Source organism: Humulus lupulus, chromosome 5, assembly GCF_963169125.1.
Source record: "Humulus lupulus chromosome 5, drHumLupu1.1, whole genome shotgun sequence".
Taxonomy (NCBI): domain Eukaryota; kingdom Viridiplantae; phylum Streptophyta; class Magnoliopsida; order Rosales; family Cannabaceae; genus Humulus; species Humulus lupulus.
Genome location: NC_084797.1, coordinates 222,989,442 through 223,006,869, shown reverse-complemented (window position 1 = coordinate 223,006,869; position 17,428 = coordinate 222,989,442). Strand labels below are relative to the sequence as shown.

Sequence of the window (17,428 nt, the reverse complement as noted above, 5' to 3'; positions counted from 1 at the left end):
ATATTTTTTTGGATTTTTTTTAGCTATTAAATGCATCACATACGGGTGTGTATTAATTTCCAATGTTATAATGACAAGACATTCTATAATTATAGATATTTTTCTAAAGAATAATTTTTTTTCTTATTATTATTTTCAATAACACTGTTCCTAGTTCTTGTTAGGAATGAGCCGGTGAACAGACACGAATTGTCTCCCCGTCACATACATCCCTATCTCAACATGGCTAATCCTTAGCTAGCGTGATAATAGTCTTCATTAGAGTTGGAAACAAGTTTTATGTGAAATAAATAAATTGAATTATTCAAAACTAAAACAATACAATACATATACATACATATTAATAGAGACAGAATAAGTATCACTTTAGTCTCCGATCAAGATGGAAAATGCTCATAATTCCACCTCAATCCCCATATAAAAGAGGGAATCCCCACATCATTAGAAGTGGGTCTCTCACCGAAAAAAATTCCATCACTAGTCCTCATTTAGTCTAATTAAGATGTTATACAAGATACATCAAAGAGTTTTGAAACTCTAATCTAATTAAGATGGGTTGCATGTGTTCCTATTTGTTATTTTTCATATTTGGAGGAGACGTAATAATAGTGATGGAAAGTGAAAGATACTCAATTTTGGGGGGTCATACTGAATTTTGATTTTGTATTCATATATATTATGTTAATAATCGATGAAGGTACATGAAGTAAAATAATGAAAGATGGGTTCTATCTTACATAGACTTAACCTCGAAAGAATGGTCATGTACACATGGTTGAACCAGATAGATTACCTAAAGGTTAAGGGGCTTGTTTGAGAATAAAATTCAAAGAACAATACCCCACCCACAAACCCCAAAAATATGTTATATAGAAAGATACAGACTTTTTTTAATGTACTGCGGTCTTCTTATGCATTATAATTTTGTTCATACAAATAAATTTATATATAAATATATAATAAATTTTATCATTTTTTTTTAAATAATACTATGTCCATCTTCAAAAGACACTGCATCTTTTTTTTATATAAGGAAATATATTATTTTAGCCTTTCTATTTTTCCTAAATATGTGATTAGTTTTTGTGTTATGTTAAATAACAATTCGGTTTATGTGTTTAACAAAATTGATCAAAATAGTACCCTAAATATGATTTTTGTCAAAATAATTTTAATTATGAAATCAACCATTGGGTCATTGGCGGTGCAATGAGCTCATAGAAACGGAGAATGTGGTCGATAAACTTAATAATAAATATTATATTTGAAAATATTGACCAAAATCGAGTATAAAGTACTATTTTAATTAATTTTGTAATACACATAGTCCAAAATATTATTTAACAAAATAAAAAAACCGATTGCATATGCAAGAGAACACATGATCAAAATAATATTTTCTCTATATAAAAATATATTATTTTGTTATAAATCATGCGGTATTCTCACTGCTATGTTTTATAAAACAATAAAAAAAAACAAAATAATATATTCCCTTGCAAAAGCAAATATATACATTATTATTAATATATTATATTGATGTAATTGAGAGGCCGGTCTTCCTTCTCCAGTGAAATGATGCATATTTATTAGTGTCGAAGACTGTAAGGCGAGAATGGGTGAAAGGTCTTTTTCCCCTATGCTGCCGACGATACAAAGTTTTTAGTTCAAGAGTCAAACTGCCTAAGCCTTATCTTTCTTCTTCTTTTTCATTTTCATTTGCATGACTAATATTGCAATTAATAAGATGTATAATAATAATAATAATAATAATCTGGAGAAGTTAGTTTTATAGTCGCTTGTCCCATTCTTTCCTATATATATTTCAGTACGGACCATTAGATATTCCTTTTTGTTTACATCATCAAACTAAACTCCATGGCTGCAGTCGGCAGAGAACAACCCTTTATCTTACTAAACAATATCATTTAAATAGATTACTCAAGGATTAAGAAACTATAACATTTACTATATTATATAGGAACAATTAAACTATTTCTAAGTCGTAGTGCAAGATATTTTGATTGAATGACAAAGTTATGGCATGGGGCAGATTGAGTTTATTGAGTTTTTGAATTCATTATATGAAACGTTCACTACTAAGAACCTCAAGACCAGAAGAGTTTAGACATCCTTTGATTGGTAAGGCATAATAAAACGCCGCCCAATAACCCAAAAAAGAAAAAGGCTATTATAAACCAGAAGACAATGACGACAAAATAAATTAGAAAAGTTACAAAGGGTTGGTTTGATCATGTGATGTGAATCTCCATCTCGAAAGGCCACATTTACATCTTTTTCTTCAACAGCTATACCACTCCTAAAGTTTTGTGTTGTCTTTCTCTACTTGGGTGCACCTCCAAATTTGCCCATCATCTTGGAGATAATGGGTGCCACCTTGGGATTAGATTGATGCTTTGCAAGATTAGCAGGGTTCTTCATCACTGTCAATTACCAGAGTCAAACTCAATCAGTCACAACAAAAAAGATCTGAAGCCTTATATATACACAAAATTAGATAAAAGAGTGTGTACCGTCTTGAAGAGCAGCCATGACTTCAGGGTCGCTAAAAGCCGCCATCAGTTCAGGATCCTATCCAAGTTGTTTTGAGATCGAAAACAAATCAAACAATAATGAAAAACAAGCATTCCTTGATTAAAAAAATATATGAAATACATTTAAAAGACAAGAAGAAGACAGAAATGGCAGATGGTCTGTTTGACTTTAGCAACAAAAAAATTAAAGAAATAGCTTTACTAATACTCACATTCAAAATTTTGCTAAAGTCAACGTTTCCAGGCACCCCTCCGGCTCCAGGCATACCTCCAGCTCCGGGCATTCCTCCAGCTCCGGGCATACCTCCGGCACCGGGCATGCCTCCGGCTCCAGGCATGCCTCCAGCTCCAGGCATACCTCCGGGCATGCCTCCAAATCCAGGCATGCCTCCAAATCCGGGCATACCTCCAAATCCGGGCATACCACCAGGGAATCCCGGCATACCACCTGGAAAACCACCAGGCATGCCACCAGGTCTTCTACTAGAAGATGATTCTTCTTGCTTCTTGGCCTTCTCATATGCAGCCTTCAAAATGTACACAAAAATTTCACACATAATTACCAGACAAGAGAATAACTTGGTTTTCAAATTGAAACAAGTACAACACTTACCTGAGCTTCAGCACGGCGACGTCGCCTCTCACGTTCAATCTTTTTTTCTTCTCTCTCTTTATGCAGCCTTTCATATTTACGACGGTGCTCCTCAATCTTGTGAACATTTGGCTCAACCTGTGCAAGTTCAAGAATTACAAGTAAGAAGCGAAGTAAATAAAAGGAGACACAAAAGCAAAGGCACAAACTAAGGCTTGCAGTGAGCTAACTTATGATATCATATTCCCACCCACACACCCAAATTAATTGTCAGAGAGTGCTACCTGTGACACCTTAACTAGCAACCAGCAAGCAACAGACACTAGCTCAACACCTTGATATATAATCTATTAAAACTAATACAGAATTCGCTAAACTTTAGCACCACCAGTAAGTAGATCTAGATTCATACCACATGGATTCTTTCAACTCTATGACCCTATGTGGGTTCCTAATGGAACTTGAACCTCAAATATCGTGAAAGCAAACATTTGAACTACCCCTCTTGGGTATCCATATCACAAACCAGTTTCTCAATGATTAAATAAAATGCCACAGCAGTAGATTTGGATGAATACCAGACCAGATATTTCCCAATGAGAAACATGTAAGGTAAAGACTAGAGAATATAGCAGTTAGTAAGCAAACGGTCGTTTAACCTCAATAGTCAATTGGGTATCAAATTACTTTTCCAGAAGCTTAGCTTTTAAAGAAAATCTAAAGTAAAAAATAGAGATGGAAGGAATTTTTCTTTTAAGAACAAGAAGTTATCTTCACAACCCATCTTGACAAATGTGTAAAGGAAAGCAGAGTAATTCTCATAAATAGGAAAAGAAAAGCAGAAAAGCAGAGTAGTTGCCATAAATATGAAAATCTCCTCTTTCAGAAGAATCAAATAACATCTACTACTACTTCCAGTGACAAAGCTATGATATTAAAATATATATATATATATTTTACATATTACCTGCATAAATGACATGATATAATGTGAGACACAGAATTTATAGAAACTTGTACCACTTAGGCTTTAGCTATATAAATATAAAAATAAGAACCAACTTTGAACCAAATCCAAACTCTGAAAACATTAAACTGCAGAGAAAGGAGGGAACCTTTTTAAGAACATCCTTTATTTCTTCATCATAATCTAGCTTTGACGCCAAATGGAGATCCTTTGCTGCCTCTTCCCACTGGCCAAGCATTGATAGAGCTATGCCACGAGACTTGTAGCCTTTGGCAGAGTCAGGATTAATCTGAGAAAAATATGACAAGTTTAACATTATTTTAAATAAATAAGTAAATGCACATCAATTTAATCATCAAACACAGGTAAAGACACGGCGACGGAAACAACACCTGTACCACTCAGAATAATAAATTTTTCATATGCAGATATTATATTTCTAAAAAGATGATTTACAGTAAGAACAGGCTTACCTCCAGAGCAGCAGTGGCATCGCGAATAGCAGCATTGGGTTTCTTCATCTTGATGTAAACACTAGCTATCAAAGTCACCCCCACAAACAAAACACAATTTAGCATCTAGAAGATCAAAAACTTCATGATAGCAACACAAATAATTCTTAATCAACAATATACCTCTCGTTCCATACATAATTGCAGATAATGGATTGAGCAAAATGGCCTCAGTAAGATGCTTTATTGCTTCCTCCAATTTCCCTACATCACACAACAAAACCAATCAAATTCCCCAATCTAGAGTGTAAGACACTATTTCATCAAATACATTATTACATTCACAATCATTAACATAGTAAACACTACCTTCGGAAATGGCTTCCATAGCTTTGGCCTTCTCCGTCTGCGAGGCATCACGATTATCATCGGTGACCTCAACCGATTGGTCTCCCATCTTCAAACAAGTAAGAAAGCATTCAAAAAACTATAGAAACAAAATTGAAATATATATTATTATATTAAAGCTTGCATAAGAAAGCTAACCTTTTGTGGAGGATCGTTATCAGGCTCAACAACATCTCCCTCAAGCTCAATATCAGACTCGACTATTTCATCATCCTCTTCCTCCTCCTCTAAATCTACATTCCCCTTTGCGCCGCTTTCTTCTTCTACATCATCATCGCTCTCTTCCACCACATAACTCCTCTGCCAAAACAAATAAACTACCCACTCAATCAATGCTTCTTACACACACATATATAATCCTCAGATAAACCCTAACAAACACAACATATCATTGATAGCAATACCGATTTGGAATCGCCGCCATGATCGGAAGCAGAAGAAGGTATGTTCCCGCCAAGACTGAATGAAGTAGTGTTCCAAAATGAGATTCAATTTTTAAACAAAATAAATAAATAAAAACGTGGAAGATTTAGGGTTTTTTACCTCTCGATGTAGTCGCGGAAGAAGGAGAGAGAAGGATCATCGAGAATAGAAGGGTCGGACTTGCACTGTTCGACGAAATGCTTCAACTGGCTTAGCTTCGCGGCGTCCATGGCGATCGACTTTTTTTTCTTCGTGTGTTTTGGTTGAGTGTGTTGAGTCGATGAGTATTAAGGCAATGTAGGTTTAGTTTGGCTTGTTCTAGTAGTTTCTATTTCTATAGGGAAATTTGACTTTTTTATGCTTAATAGCATGGTGTAATACAAAATAATGCTAGGCATTTTTAACATTACAAAATAATGCCAAATTTTTTGCTAGTACCCAAAATACCCCTAAAAACAACTATCTCATCTCTTCCCTCCCCCTCTCTTCCTTCCTCATCTCTTCCTTCTTCTTGTTTCTTCATCACTCTCACTCACCTCACCTCACCTCACACCACCACTAAGAGCACCACGGTAGAGCTTGGGACCGCCACTAAGAAAGCCATTTGTAGACTAAAGTAAGGGTTGAGAAATCTTGGAGAAAAATTTAATGGGTAAGCAATTTTTTCTTAAATACTTGGATTAGTGATGTTTCCTTTAAACTTTTTGAGCATTTCGTATAGATCTGAGCAATATTTGTACATTTTTTTGGGTTTTTTCTGGTTTTTTGTCGATCTGCGTTTTCTGGGAATTTTCTGGGTTAGTGTTGTGCTCGATGGGTGCTCGATGCCTGCTCGATGCAGGCTCGATGACACACCAATTTTAGCGTTGCATGTTCTGCTCGATGGGTACTCGATACCTACTCGATGGTAATGTTCATTCTCACGTTTTCATGCATGCTTGATAGATGCTCGATGCCTGCTCGATGCAGGCTCGATGACACACCAATTTTAGCGTTGCATGTTCTGCTCGATGGGTACTCGATGGTAATGTTCATTCTCACTTTTTCATGCATGCTCGATAAATGCTCGATGCCTGCTCGATGCAAGCTCGATGGCACATCATTTTTTACGTTGCATGTTGTACTCGATGGTAATGTGCATTCTCACTTTTTCATGCATGCTCGATGCCTGCTCGATGGTACATCATTTTTTACGTTGCATGTTGTACTCGATGGGTACTCGATACCTACTCGATGGGTACTCGATGGTAATGTGCATTCTCACTTTTCATGCATGCTCGATAGATGCTCGATGCCTGCTCGATGCAAGCTCGATTGCACATATTTTTTTACGTTGCATGTTGTGCTCGATGGTTACTCGGTAGCTACTCGATGCAAGCTCGATGGTCATGTTTTTCAACATCATTAAAATACCATTTGTGTTTGTGTTTTTTTATTTCAGGTTCTACTGTTTACGTATTTGTTTCTTACAACGGTGTTTGGGAAATGCATGGTAGGAAATGGTATTTTAAGGATGTTGAAGGTGAAGTGATACCAGTAGAGAATGATGTCACTTACTTGCAACTACTTGACATACTGCACGAGACATTTCAGGTGGATAGAGAGGTGTATGAATTGAAACTCGAGGTGCCATACGTATGCGGCGAGCAACCATTTGCACCGGTTCAATTGAAGAATGATCGTCAAGTTCGTGTATTCTTAGGAATAAGCTTGAATGAACGGGTAGTCTTATGTGTGACTCCACTTAAGAAGAATGTCATATCAGATCCTTCTCCTAGTGTGAACAAAAAAGACACGACTAGTATCGATCCATCTCCTGCAGGTAGCAGTTACAAGCATCTTAGCGAGGTGGGCACTTTTGTTCCAGTTACTGATCCGATGGCTACTATTCAGCTTGATATACCACAAGGAGGTCCCACAGGTGTGCTTGAGGCATATGAGTACGATCCCTATGTGAATGATGATCCAGTTGGTAATTGCTTTGAAGATAATGATGATGGTTCCGAGGATGACTCGTATTATAGTGCAGATGTTTCAAATGAGGAGTTAAACATTTCCCAAGCCCAACAAGTAGAAGAAGAGTCAGGACTGCCTCTTGCACAGGCACCTCTCCCAACTCAAGGACGCCGAGCACCTGCTCGAAGCAGTAATCAACCTGCTAGGACAGAAGATAACACTGGGTGGAGGGAGACAATTGTATCAAGAGAAGATCACACCAGATGGAGTGCCCCAATGTTTACAAAAGAAGATATTGAGGCATCTGCTAAAACCCATTCCTCATCATCTGGTGGACCAATGGGAGAAATATATGTTGGGAAGACTTTTGAGGACAAGAATGATTTAAAAACCAAAGCTGCTCTATTTGCAATGAAGAATAACTTTGAGTATATGGTGAAAAAGTCTGGTACTGACGTGTGGTATATCACATGCAAAGATCCTGACTGTTGTTGGAGATTGAGAGGGAAAAAACAACCAATGTCCCCCATGTTTGAGATCACGGTATACAAGAGCGTACACACATGCTCACTAGAAGTGCGACAAAAAGGTCATCGTCAAGCTGCACCGTGGGTCGCTGGACACCTCATAAAGAACAAATACGCAGTTGATGGGACCAGTTACATGGCAAACAACATAAAGGAGGATATGAAGAAAAATTTTGGTATTGATATAAGTTATGAAAAGGCATGGAGATGTAGAGAGAAGGCACTTACGTATGTTAGGGGGACATATGAGGATTCGTATTGCAAGTTGCCATCCTACTTGCACATGTTGCAGCAAAAGAATCTAGGTACAATTACTGATTTTGTCACTGAAGATGGTCGTTTCCTATATTGCTTCTTTGCCCTTGGAGTTTGTAGGAGAGGATTCAGATTTTGTCGTCCTGTGATATGTGTGGATGGCACGTTCTTGAAGAATAAGTACGGTGGCCACATGCTATGTGCCGTTGCTTTGGATGCGAATAGTCATTTATATCCAATTGCCTTCGGGTTGGTGGATAGTGAGAACCACAACTCGTGGAAATATTTCATGACGAAGTTGAAGGAAGCCATTGGGGACGTTGATGACTTGGCTTTCGTGTCAGATAGGCATGCGAGTATTATTCATGCTCTAGAGGTTGTCTTTCCTGATGCCTACCACGGCGCATGCTACCATCACATCAGTATGAATGTGAAAGCCAAGTTCAAGACTGATCACTGTCACAGTGAGATGTGGGCAGCAGCCTATGCATGGAAGAAGACGGAATTTCTAAAGCATTATGAAAATATTAAGCGAATGGATCCTCCTATAGCTGCCTATTTGGAGGGAATTGGTTTCGATAAGTGGTCTCGTCCTTTCTTTCCTGGAAAACGATACAATATAATGACTAGCAACTACGCTGAAAGCTTCAACAACAAGACCAAGGATGCAAGAACCTTTCCAGTTACAATTTTTTTAGAATTCATTCGGTTCACACTACAGTCTTGGTTTTCTGAACGACGTAGTGTGACAGAGAAGACTACCACCAAATTATCCACCCTGATGGAGGCAGATGTATCGAACAATGCTGACAAAGGAAGGTTCATGAATGTCTATGCCCTTGGTCAATTCGAGTTTCATGTAACTAGTGCAGACAGCGATGCTGAGGTGAATTTGATGACGAAATCATGCTCATGTGGGGTATTCCAGCTCATAGGCACACCTTGTCCCCATGCAGCTGCAGCAGCTATAGAGCGTGGAGTGAACCTTTACTCTTTGTGTTCACCGTTTTACACCATTGAGTCATGGAGGAATTCGTACAAAGAAACCATTTACCCAACTGGGAACGAGGATGACTGGATACTTCCAGATGACATTAAGAATATGGTAGTTGGTGTACCCATAGAGAAACAACAAGTTGGTCGCCCAAAAAAACCAAAGCTAGGAAGACCAAGGACAAATCGTTGGCCATCTGGCGGGGAAAAACCAGTTACAATGCGTAAGTGTAGTAGATGTGGTGGTCGTGGCCACAACAAATCCTCATGCAAAGCTCGGCTTTGAGTTTATTTTTTGTTGTATTTTATTTAAACTTGAAGTTGAAGGTTATTTTTCGTTTTCTTTTTTTATTGTCGTTAATGAATTTTGGTTGTTAATTGTCGTTAATAAAAAGATACTCGACTCAAAAAAAATTCTTAAAAATCTACATTTTAAGCAAATAAATATAACATGAGAATGTTCAATGTCTAACATTCTGATACCATAAGTCAACTGTCCATTTGTTTCTGAACAACTCCATGTTGCCATCGCAAATCGTGTCAAGTGGTAGCCTACCCAATAAGTGTTCGATGTGCTTGATGGCGTACACACCACAATCTCCACTATAACCAAAACATAAATTGCATTAGTAACAAAATCAACATGGAATTTAATTTAAAAAACTTGAATAAAAACTAGACTTTTGTTTACCTGACTTTGGTTTGGGGTACTGAATCAACTGGCATGCGGTGCACATTGAACTCTTTGCATCTTTTAGCTCCAGGTGGAATCGTCAACCGAGGGTCGTCCTTGAAAAGTTGTGACTGCAATAACAACGATGGGAACAAAGTAGACCATGACTTCATAAAAGATTGCAGTTGTTTATCACTTATCACGGTCACGTCTGAATCATAAACATTCAGAGTCCAAGTAGAAATGGAGGCTTCAACTGCAAACCAATGCGCTTGAAGGTAGTTCTGGCACCAATATACAATGTCTACTCCCTTCCATGATGCCAGAAATTGATTGTCAATTCCCGTAATCATTGATATCACATCTGAATCCCACAAAAACCTTTTCTTATCCGCTTCCTTGGCATTCTGATATGCATCATAACGGGCCGGTACCACTTGTGAGAACATAATATTCATCACAACACCATCTTGCCGATACGCCCCGGGATAGAACTGTCGACGCCTACGTAGCATATGCATGGCCGCATCAATATGCTGCAAAAATGATTGGAAAGTAATTAATCAGCCTATCGAAACCCCTATTGAACCCACTGCTTATACCAGATAACAAATATTAATAAATTTAATAAAATTACTTACCCCATCATCGATCCAAAACTGTGGTGTCTTCATCGTCAGAAACCAACTCGGACCATACACACCAGATTGGACATCCCTCTTCGTCTTGTTCGGAATATCTCTAAGCAACCACTTGCCGACCGTTCTGTACTGTGTAGCAAGTGGCTTCTTTAGAGGGTCGAGGACTAATGGCACGTCATCAATCGCATCCAAACGAGCTTTCTTTCTGGTTGGGTCGGTGTAGTCTTCAAATTTCTTAGGTTTGCGTCTTTTCCTCTTGGCCAATTGAAACTCTACACCAGCAACATCCCCAGGTTCTATAATAGCAACACCTGGGGTCTCAGGATTTGCTATGAGTACTATCGGGGGAGGAGTGCCTATGTCATGTGAGACAAAATCATCTGGGAGGTCAAGTGAGTCGGAATCAGAATCAGAATCATTTGGAAGATCTTGTACGAATGTCAAGATCTTATTGACAGCATCCATGATGACCGCCTGGTTCTCTAGGATGGTATCTTGACGACTCTCGACTCGCTCCAACCTCTCCAACACCTCCCGTAAATCAGGTTGATCAGGATTGGGGTGTACCGATGGGGCTGGGGCCGAGGGTGTGGGGTCGATGGGGACTGGGGTATCCTCATCATCAGGGCCATCAACAAAAATATTTGCTGCCTTCGCAACCTCAGCAGCTATCTCCGCCACCTTCTCAAAATCAGTGGGAGTTTCTACCTCTTCTTCTTGGCCCAACCCGGGATACAAGGGAGCATCACCCTCCGTCAGAGCGCTATAATAATCTATCTCTGAAGGTCGGGGCTTCAACATGGACAACACAATCAACTGCATCAAATACAAAGCATTAAGTCAGTTTGAAACCACCAAAGAATACTCTATTTTGACATAATATAGCAGAACTTACACTCGTCTTCTTGAACATCGGTGCAAGGTCGGCCTTCGAAATAGGACGCTCCTTATTGCTCGACCAACTAAGCATCCTCGGAAACTGGTTTCCATGGTTAATACCATACTCACGTGCAAACTGCTGGATGGCTTCATATGCCCAATACTGCAATGCAGGGACATAACCATACAAACTGTATTTTGCTTCTTTCTGTTTCCCCTTAACTTCCTTTTTCTTCTCAAAGTTCCTTTTCTGATGATGCATGTCTTTCTTACATGAATCCATAAGCTTGTTAAAAGACACCTTCCCCCATGGGTAAGTAAAGAAGTACTCAGTGTCCTCCACCATCTTCAGCGAATCTATCCAGACATTTAACTTGCCCTCTCGTGCAAGTAAAACCCCCTCAACAAAGAAACATAGGCCCAACTTGTAGGCATCTTCAACTACAGTGCAGTTTTTTAAAGCAGCCTCCAAATGCATTAACTTCACTGTTTCTTCATCATTAAAGTACTCCTTGATTAAGCGGTCACTAGTCAAGTGTTTCTTCAAATCAGTCTCAGATGGCCCGGAACTGAAGTTCAACCCCGTAACCAAAGCAAACTCGCCTCTACCAAATCTGCAGGGTCTAGATCCCAAATGTAAATGCAACTCATCCTCTTTGAAGCACTAGATCTTGCGCAACATTAATTGATGCATGAGAGATGCAGAGAAGTCCAATTTCTCAGCCATGAAAAATTGTTTGAATGGGGATTCCTTCACCCTTTCTATCAACCCGAGCTCCTCAAACTTGTCCTTGATTGTTTTAAAGTAACCATTGCCCTATATGTGACTCGTCCAGGAAAGTGATCTGTCAAGGGTAAAAGATACTTCGGCATCTGCAAAAAATAAAGATAACAATAATACAGTTAAATAAAGTCGCATGAAAAATCCATAAATAAACATACATGCAACCATCGAACCCATCTCGAACACCCATCGAACCCCAACCCGAGTACCCATCGAACCCCCTATCGAACCCCTAGAGCATGCATCGAACCACCATCGAACCCAACATAAGACCCAATCCATCGAGCATGCATCGAACCCCCATCGAGCATGCATCTAATTTCTTAGTTTTAAACCCAGAACCCATAATGGGCCTACCCCATCGAACCCCTAAGGCCTACCCTATCGAACCAACATTGACAAGCATCGAACCCAACAAATACTAAACCCATCGAGCATGCATCGAACCCCATCGAGCATGAATCGAACCCAACAAATACACAACCCATCGAGCATGCATCGATCCCCCATCGAGCATCGAACCTAAACTTGGAACCCTTAACGGCTTAACCTATCGAACCCTCATCGAGCATGCATCGAACCCCCCCATCGAGCATCGAACCTAAACTTGGAACCCTTAACGGCTTAACCTATCGAACCCCCATCGAGCATGCATCGAACCCCCATCGAGCATCGAACCTAAACTTGGAACCCTTAACGTCTTAACCTATCGAACCCCCATCGAGCATGCATCGAACCTCCCATCGAGCAACCTTACAGACCCACAAAAATCCCAGGCTTCACTAAAACATACCCACACTATTCCATACCCAAAACAAACCAGATTAATCCATACACACAAACAATCCCACACTAATCCATACACAAACAATTCCACACTAATCCATACACATACACACAAACACAAACAATAAGCTTACCTTTGTTTTGGGTATGGAGAAACTTGAACCGTGGGTTTTGGATGACAGACGGCGAGAGGCAAGACGGAGGCGCGGGGTTTCGACGGGGGCTCGACGGGGGGCAGCGCGGCTTCGACGGGGGGCAACACGACTTCGACGGGGGCCGCGACGAGGACTCGAACCGAGAGTTTGAGAGAGAAAGCTTGAGAGAGAGAGAAAGCTTGAGAAACCGACGGGGAGATCTGGGTAGTTCAATGGTCGGGGGGTTGGGAGTTTGTGACCAAGAGTTTGAGAGAGAGAGGGAGAATCAAAACTGGGATTGGGGGGAATTGTGACAGGGGTATTTTGGGTACTAGCAAAAATTTTGGCATTATTTTGTAATGTTAAAAATGCCTAGCATTATTTTGTATTACACCACACTATTAAGCATAAAAAGTCAAATTTCCCTTTCTATATGGATAGGGATGACTCATTACGAGTAGGGACAATTATTATTATTAGGGTCATTGGAAAAGGCCCTCCTCGTCAAGTGGTTTATTTTTTAAAGTTATTTTGTGTTATAGCTTAATTTTAATAATGTTTTTATAAAATAATTTTTCATAATTTAGACATTTAGTCAAAAAATTTAACAGATGGTCGAAAAATTTAAACAGTTGGTCGAAAAATTTAAACAATTGGTCAAAAACATTAGGCAACTGGTCGAATTTTAGACAGAAGCCATTTTACAAAAAAAATTCAAAAGTAGGTTAGAGCGCAAAACTACTTAAAAAAAAGACTAATTTCACAAATTTCTCTTGGCAAAATGGGCTCTTTTTATAGTGCAATTTGTATTTTCGCCTATTTTCAATAGTTTTTAGCTAAACGGCCTCTTTTATTAATAAATTTTTTGTATTACCCATTTTACTTTTAAAATAAAATAATAATAAATAAAAACAAAAACTCTAATAAATATCATCTTCTTCCTCTCACCCATCCACTCACACCCATCCACAACCACCCACTATCATCCCCTGCCGCCACCACCACCACCACCAGCAACCACTACCCCCTACCGCCAGCGAACACTGTTGATCACCAGCTACTGCCATTTCTCCACAAATCTAGTCACCACTCATTCAAAATGTTGGTTTATAAAGCTTTTTTTTTATATTAAATATGAGATTTTTTATATTGTTTTTGTATATTTAAAATGCAAAATGATTGTTTTAGTATATTAAAAGTATAAGTAAGGATTTAGGCTTATTTCTGGAGTTTTATGGAGGTTAAAGCTTGAAAAACTGAAAAAATTAATGGTGGTTTTGTCTATTTTCAAGATAGAGAAATCCATAATTTTTTGACAGCTTGTTTAATTTTTCGACAATGAGTCTAATATTTTAGACCAAATGTCTAAATTTCAGACCAATAGTCGTATTTTTTCGACCACCTATCTAAATTTTAGACCATCTGTCAAATGTAGACAGGTAGTCTAATTTTTAGACAGATCGTCATATATTTTCAACCACCTGTCGAATTTTTAGACGGATTGTCGAATTACCAGACAGGTTGTCTAATTTTCAGACAGGTTGTCGAATTTCTAGATTTTCAACTTGATTTTTATTTTTTTATATAACTTTTTAATCAAAGTAATACCAATAATTTATATTTTTTTATTGTATTATTTTTTTCAAATGTCATTCAAAAATATTGTAATATTATGTGATGGAATGTGGAAAAAGAATGAGGACTCGTGGAAATGGATTTCAAATGGCTCACGATCAAGATCAAGTTTGGTACAAACTAACCTTACTTATGAGGAGTTAGTTTAACATATTTTATGAAGTTACAGAAATCGATTGCAACCTATTCGATATAGAATTAACTTACAAAATAACGACAATGGTGGAGATTGAACCAATTGAAATAAAAAATAGTAGAGACGTCGTTAGTTTCTTTACATGGCAAGAGCGTGACTTGGTTCCATTATGTGTGGATTTGATCACGAAGATGGAAAATGTGCTCATTAAGGATAAACTTGTTACTAATATTGATTCTACTACAAATGTTGATTCTATTTCAGACATTTCCACTGATGATAATTTTGATGATGTTGGTTTAAACGATGATAAGAATGTTTATTTAGATGATGATGGTGATGATAACGACGACGACAACGATGATGATGATGATGATGATGAATAGGGGAAAGAAACAATATTGATGATGGTTTTGTTGAGGTAAATTTGAATGTCTCATGTCCTAAAAATAGAACTTTTGATGATTATTTTGACGATGCATACATATGTAATGTTCTTGATGCTAGTTCTGCACCTCAGACTCTTGAAGATAACGATTTACCACTTCCTCGTGTATCCCCTAGTGATCATTGTAATGAAAGATGTCATGTTAGTAGTACACCAAGCTCAAATGCAACAAGTATTGATGAAGATGTTTTTTGTGTTGGTCAATATTTTGTGGATAAGAAAGAGTTGAAGATGAATGTACACATGCTTGCTTTACGACGAAACTTTGAATTCAAAGTGAAAAAGTCAAATAAGAAATTAGTGGTTTTGGTTTGTGTTGACCCCAATTATAAGTGGAGAATTCGTGCGACAAAGGCATATGCAACAGGTTTGTTTGTTATTCGCAAGCATTGTAATGAGCACACTTGTTCTTTAGAAATGCGACAAAATCATCATCGGCAAGCAACTTGTTCTATTATTGGAGAGCACTTGAAAGCGATATGAAGGTGTGAAAAAATGTCCAAATCCAGCACAAATAGTTAATGAGATGAACAAGAATCTTGGTGTAAAGTGTAGTTATTGGAAGGCATGGACGGCAAGAAAGTGTGCACATGAACTTTTAAGGGGTTCAGCGGTAAACAGTTATCCAAAACTCCCCTCTTACTTATACATGGTCCAAAATTCTAATCCTGGTGTGTACACTAGATTAATTGTTGATGAAGAACAGAAATTCATATATTTATTTTTGTCTTTGGGAGTTTCCATTAGAGGTTTTCGTTACATGAGAAAAGTTATATATATTGATGGAACTCATTTGAAAAACCAATTTGGAGGAAATTTACTCATTGCAACTGCACAATATGGAAATTTTCAAATTTATCATCTTGCTTTTGGTATTGTTGATTCTGAGAATGATGCATCTTGGAATTGGTTTTTGACATGCTTACGAGATCAAGTGCCCGATACTACTGGTTTAATGTTTATATCTGATAGACACAAAAGCATTATAAAGGGAGTTTGAAATGTATATAAAAAATGCTTAACATGGAGCTTGTATGTGGCATCTTGGACAGAATATCAAGACAAAATTTAGTGGTAAAGGTTTGAAAAAGTTGTTTGAGAAGACGGCAAAAGCGTACAGAGTTTCAGAGTTCACAAAGTTATTTGATGAGATTTCTACAAAAAAACCAAGTCTGGCAACATACCTGAAGAATGTATCTTTTGCAGGCTGGTTCAGATGTCATTTCCATGGTAATCAATACAACATCATGACCACCAACAATTCTGAGTCATTGAACCAAGTTTTTAGAGAAGCTCGAGAATGGCCCATCATTCCTTTATTGGAGGAAATTATCACTACACTCTCCAGATGGTTCTATGAGAGAAGGACAAATGCAAATTCTTGTTCAACACCACTTACAGTTGACGCAGAAGATATAATGAGACAAAGATACAAAAAATCAAGGTACATGAGAGTTACACCCATTAACCTAAGTGAGTTCCATGCTAAAGGTGAGCCACTAGACGGTCTAGTTAATATTAAGGAACATTCTTGTACATGTCGAGAGTTTTATATTGATAAGATTCCATGTGTTCATGGCGTCGCTGCAACAATGTATCGTGGAGTAGATGTTTACAGTCTACGCTCAAAATTCTACATGATTGAATTTTGGAGGATGGCCTATGCAGAATCTATTTACCCTTTACCACCTGAAATAGAATGGCTTCTTCCAGAAGAGGTTAAGTCTCAAGTCATTATCAAACCAGTGAAGTTAATTCCCCCAAGGAGACCAAAGAATAAATGAATTCCTTCGAGAGGAGAGTTTCCAAAGGAGAAGAGTAATTTTACACCTGAATCGTCATCAACGAAAGTAAAGAGTAAGGTTTTTGATGTTGATGGGGGGAAAAGCAACAGAAGTATTCCAATTGTGGATGTTATGGGCACAACAAAACCACATGCAAGAAATGATTATTTTTCAATTTATTTTGGACTTGGTTTGATGTGTAATGTTATGATAATATTGTGTGATTTCATATTTTGGACTTGGTTTGATATGTAATGTTTTAACTAAGTTGTCCGAGTATTGAAACTGGTTGTTGATAGTTTTAACTATGTTGCTTTATTGTGTTATTGGAACATTTTTGGACATTTCAAAGATTTCAGAAAACCTACCGAAATTTAGACGTGGTGTCGAACGTTTTTGA

The 17,428-nt window shown here is 38.0% G+C and overlaps 4 protein-coding genes across 4 annotated transcripts; 2 read left to right on the top strand and 2 right to left on the bottom strand.

Moving 5' to 3' along the window:
* Nucleotides 1–2,045: 2,045 nt before the first annotated feature.
* Nucleotides 2,046–5,714, bottom strand: LOC133778233 (FAM10 family protein At4g22670). The gene is made up of 11 exons (XM_062218103.1): nucleotides 5,518–5,714; nucleotides 5,379–5,433; nucleotides 5,113–5,274; nucleotides 4,936–5,023; nucleotides 4,750–4,830; nucleotides 4,588–4,652; nucleotides 4,263–4,403; nucleotides 3,169–3,285; nucleotides 2,768–3,082; nucleotides 2,535–2,592; nucleotides 2,046–2,444 (listed from the first exon to the last, which is right to left on the bottom strand). The coding sequence occupies exons 1-11, from the start codon at nucleotides 5,625–5,627 to the stop codon at nucleotides 2,344–2,346; spliced, it is 1,293 nt and encodes a 430-aa protein (XP_062074087.1). The 5' UTR covers nucleotides 5,628–5,714; the 3' UTR covers nucleotides 2,046–2,343.
* Nucleotides 5,715–9,545: 3,831 nt separating this feature from the next.
* LOC133779984 (uncharacterized) lies at nucleotides 9,546–10,954 on the bottom strand. Its single transcript, XM_062219874.1, has 4 exons — nucleotides 10,443–10,954; nucleotides 9,820–10,337; nucleotides 9,655–9,731; nucleotides 9,546–9,553 (listed from the first exon to the last, which is right to left on the bottom strand). Exons 1-4 carry the CDS (start codon nucleotides 10,905–10,907, stop codon nucleotides 9,546–9,548), a joined length of 1,068 nt encoding a protein of 355 aa, XP_062075858.1. The 5' UTR covers nucleotides 10,908–10,954.
* A 4,249-nt stretch (nucleotides 10,955–15,203) lies between these two features.
* LOC133779983 (uncharacterized) lies at nucleotides 15,204–16,244 on the top strand. Its single transcript, XM_062219873.1, has 3 exons — nucleotides 15,204–15,217; nucleotides 15,304–15,611; nucleotides 15,730–16,244. The coding sequence occupies exons 1-3, from the start codon at nucleotides 15,204–15,206 to the stop codon at nucleotides 16,242–16,244; spliced, it is 837 nt and encodes a 278-aa protein (XP_062075857.1).
* A 34-nt stretch (nucleotides 16,245–16,278) lies between these two features.
* Nucleotides 16,279–17,028, top strand: LOC133779982 (uncharacterized). The gene has a single exon (XM_062219872.1). It carries the CDS (start codon nucleotides 16,279–16,281, stop codon nucleotides 17,026–17,028), a length of 750 nt encoding a protein of 249 aa, XP_062075856.1.
* The last annotated feature ends 400 nt before the right edge of the window (nucleotides 17,029–17,428 follow it).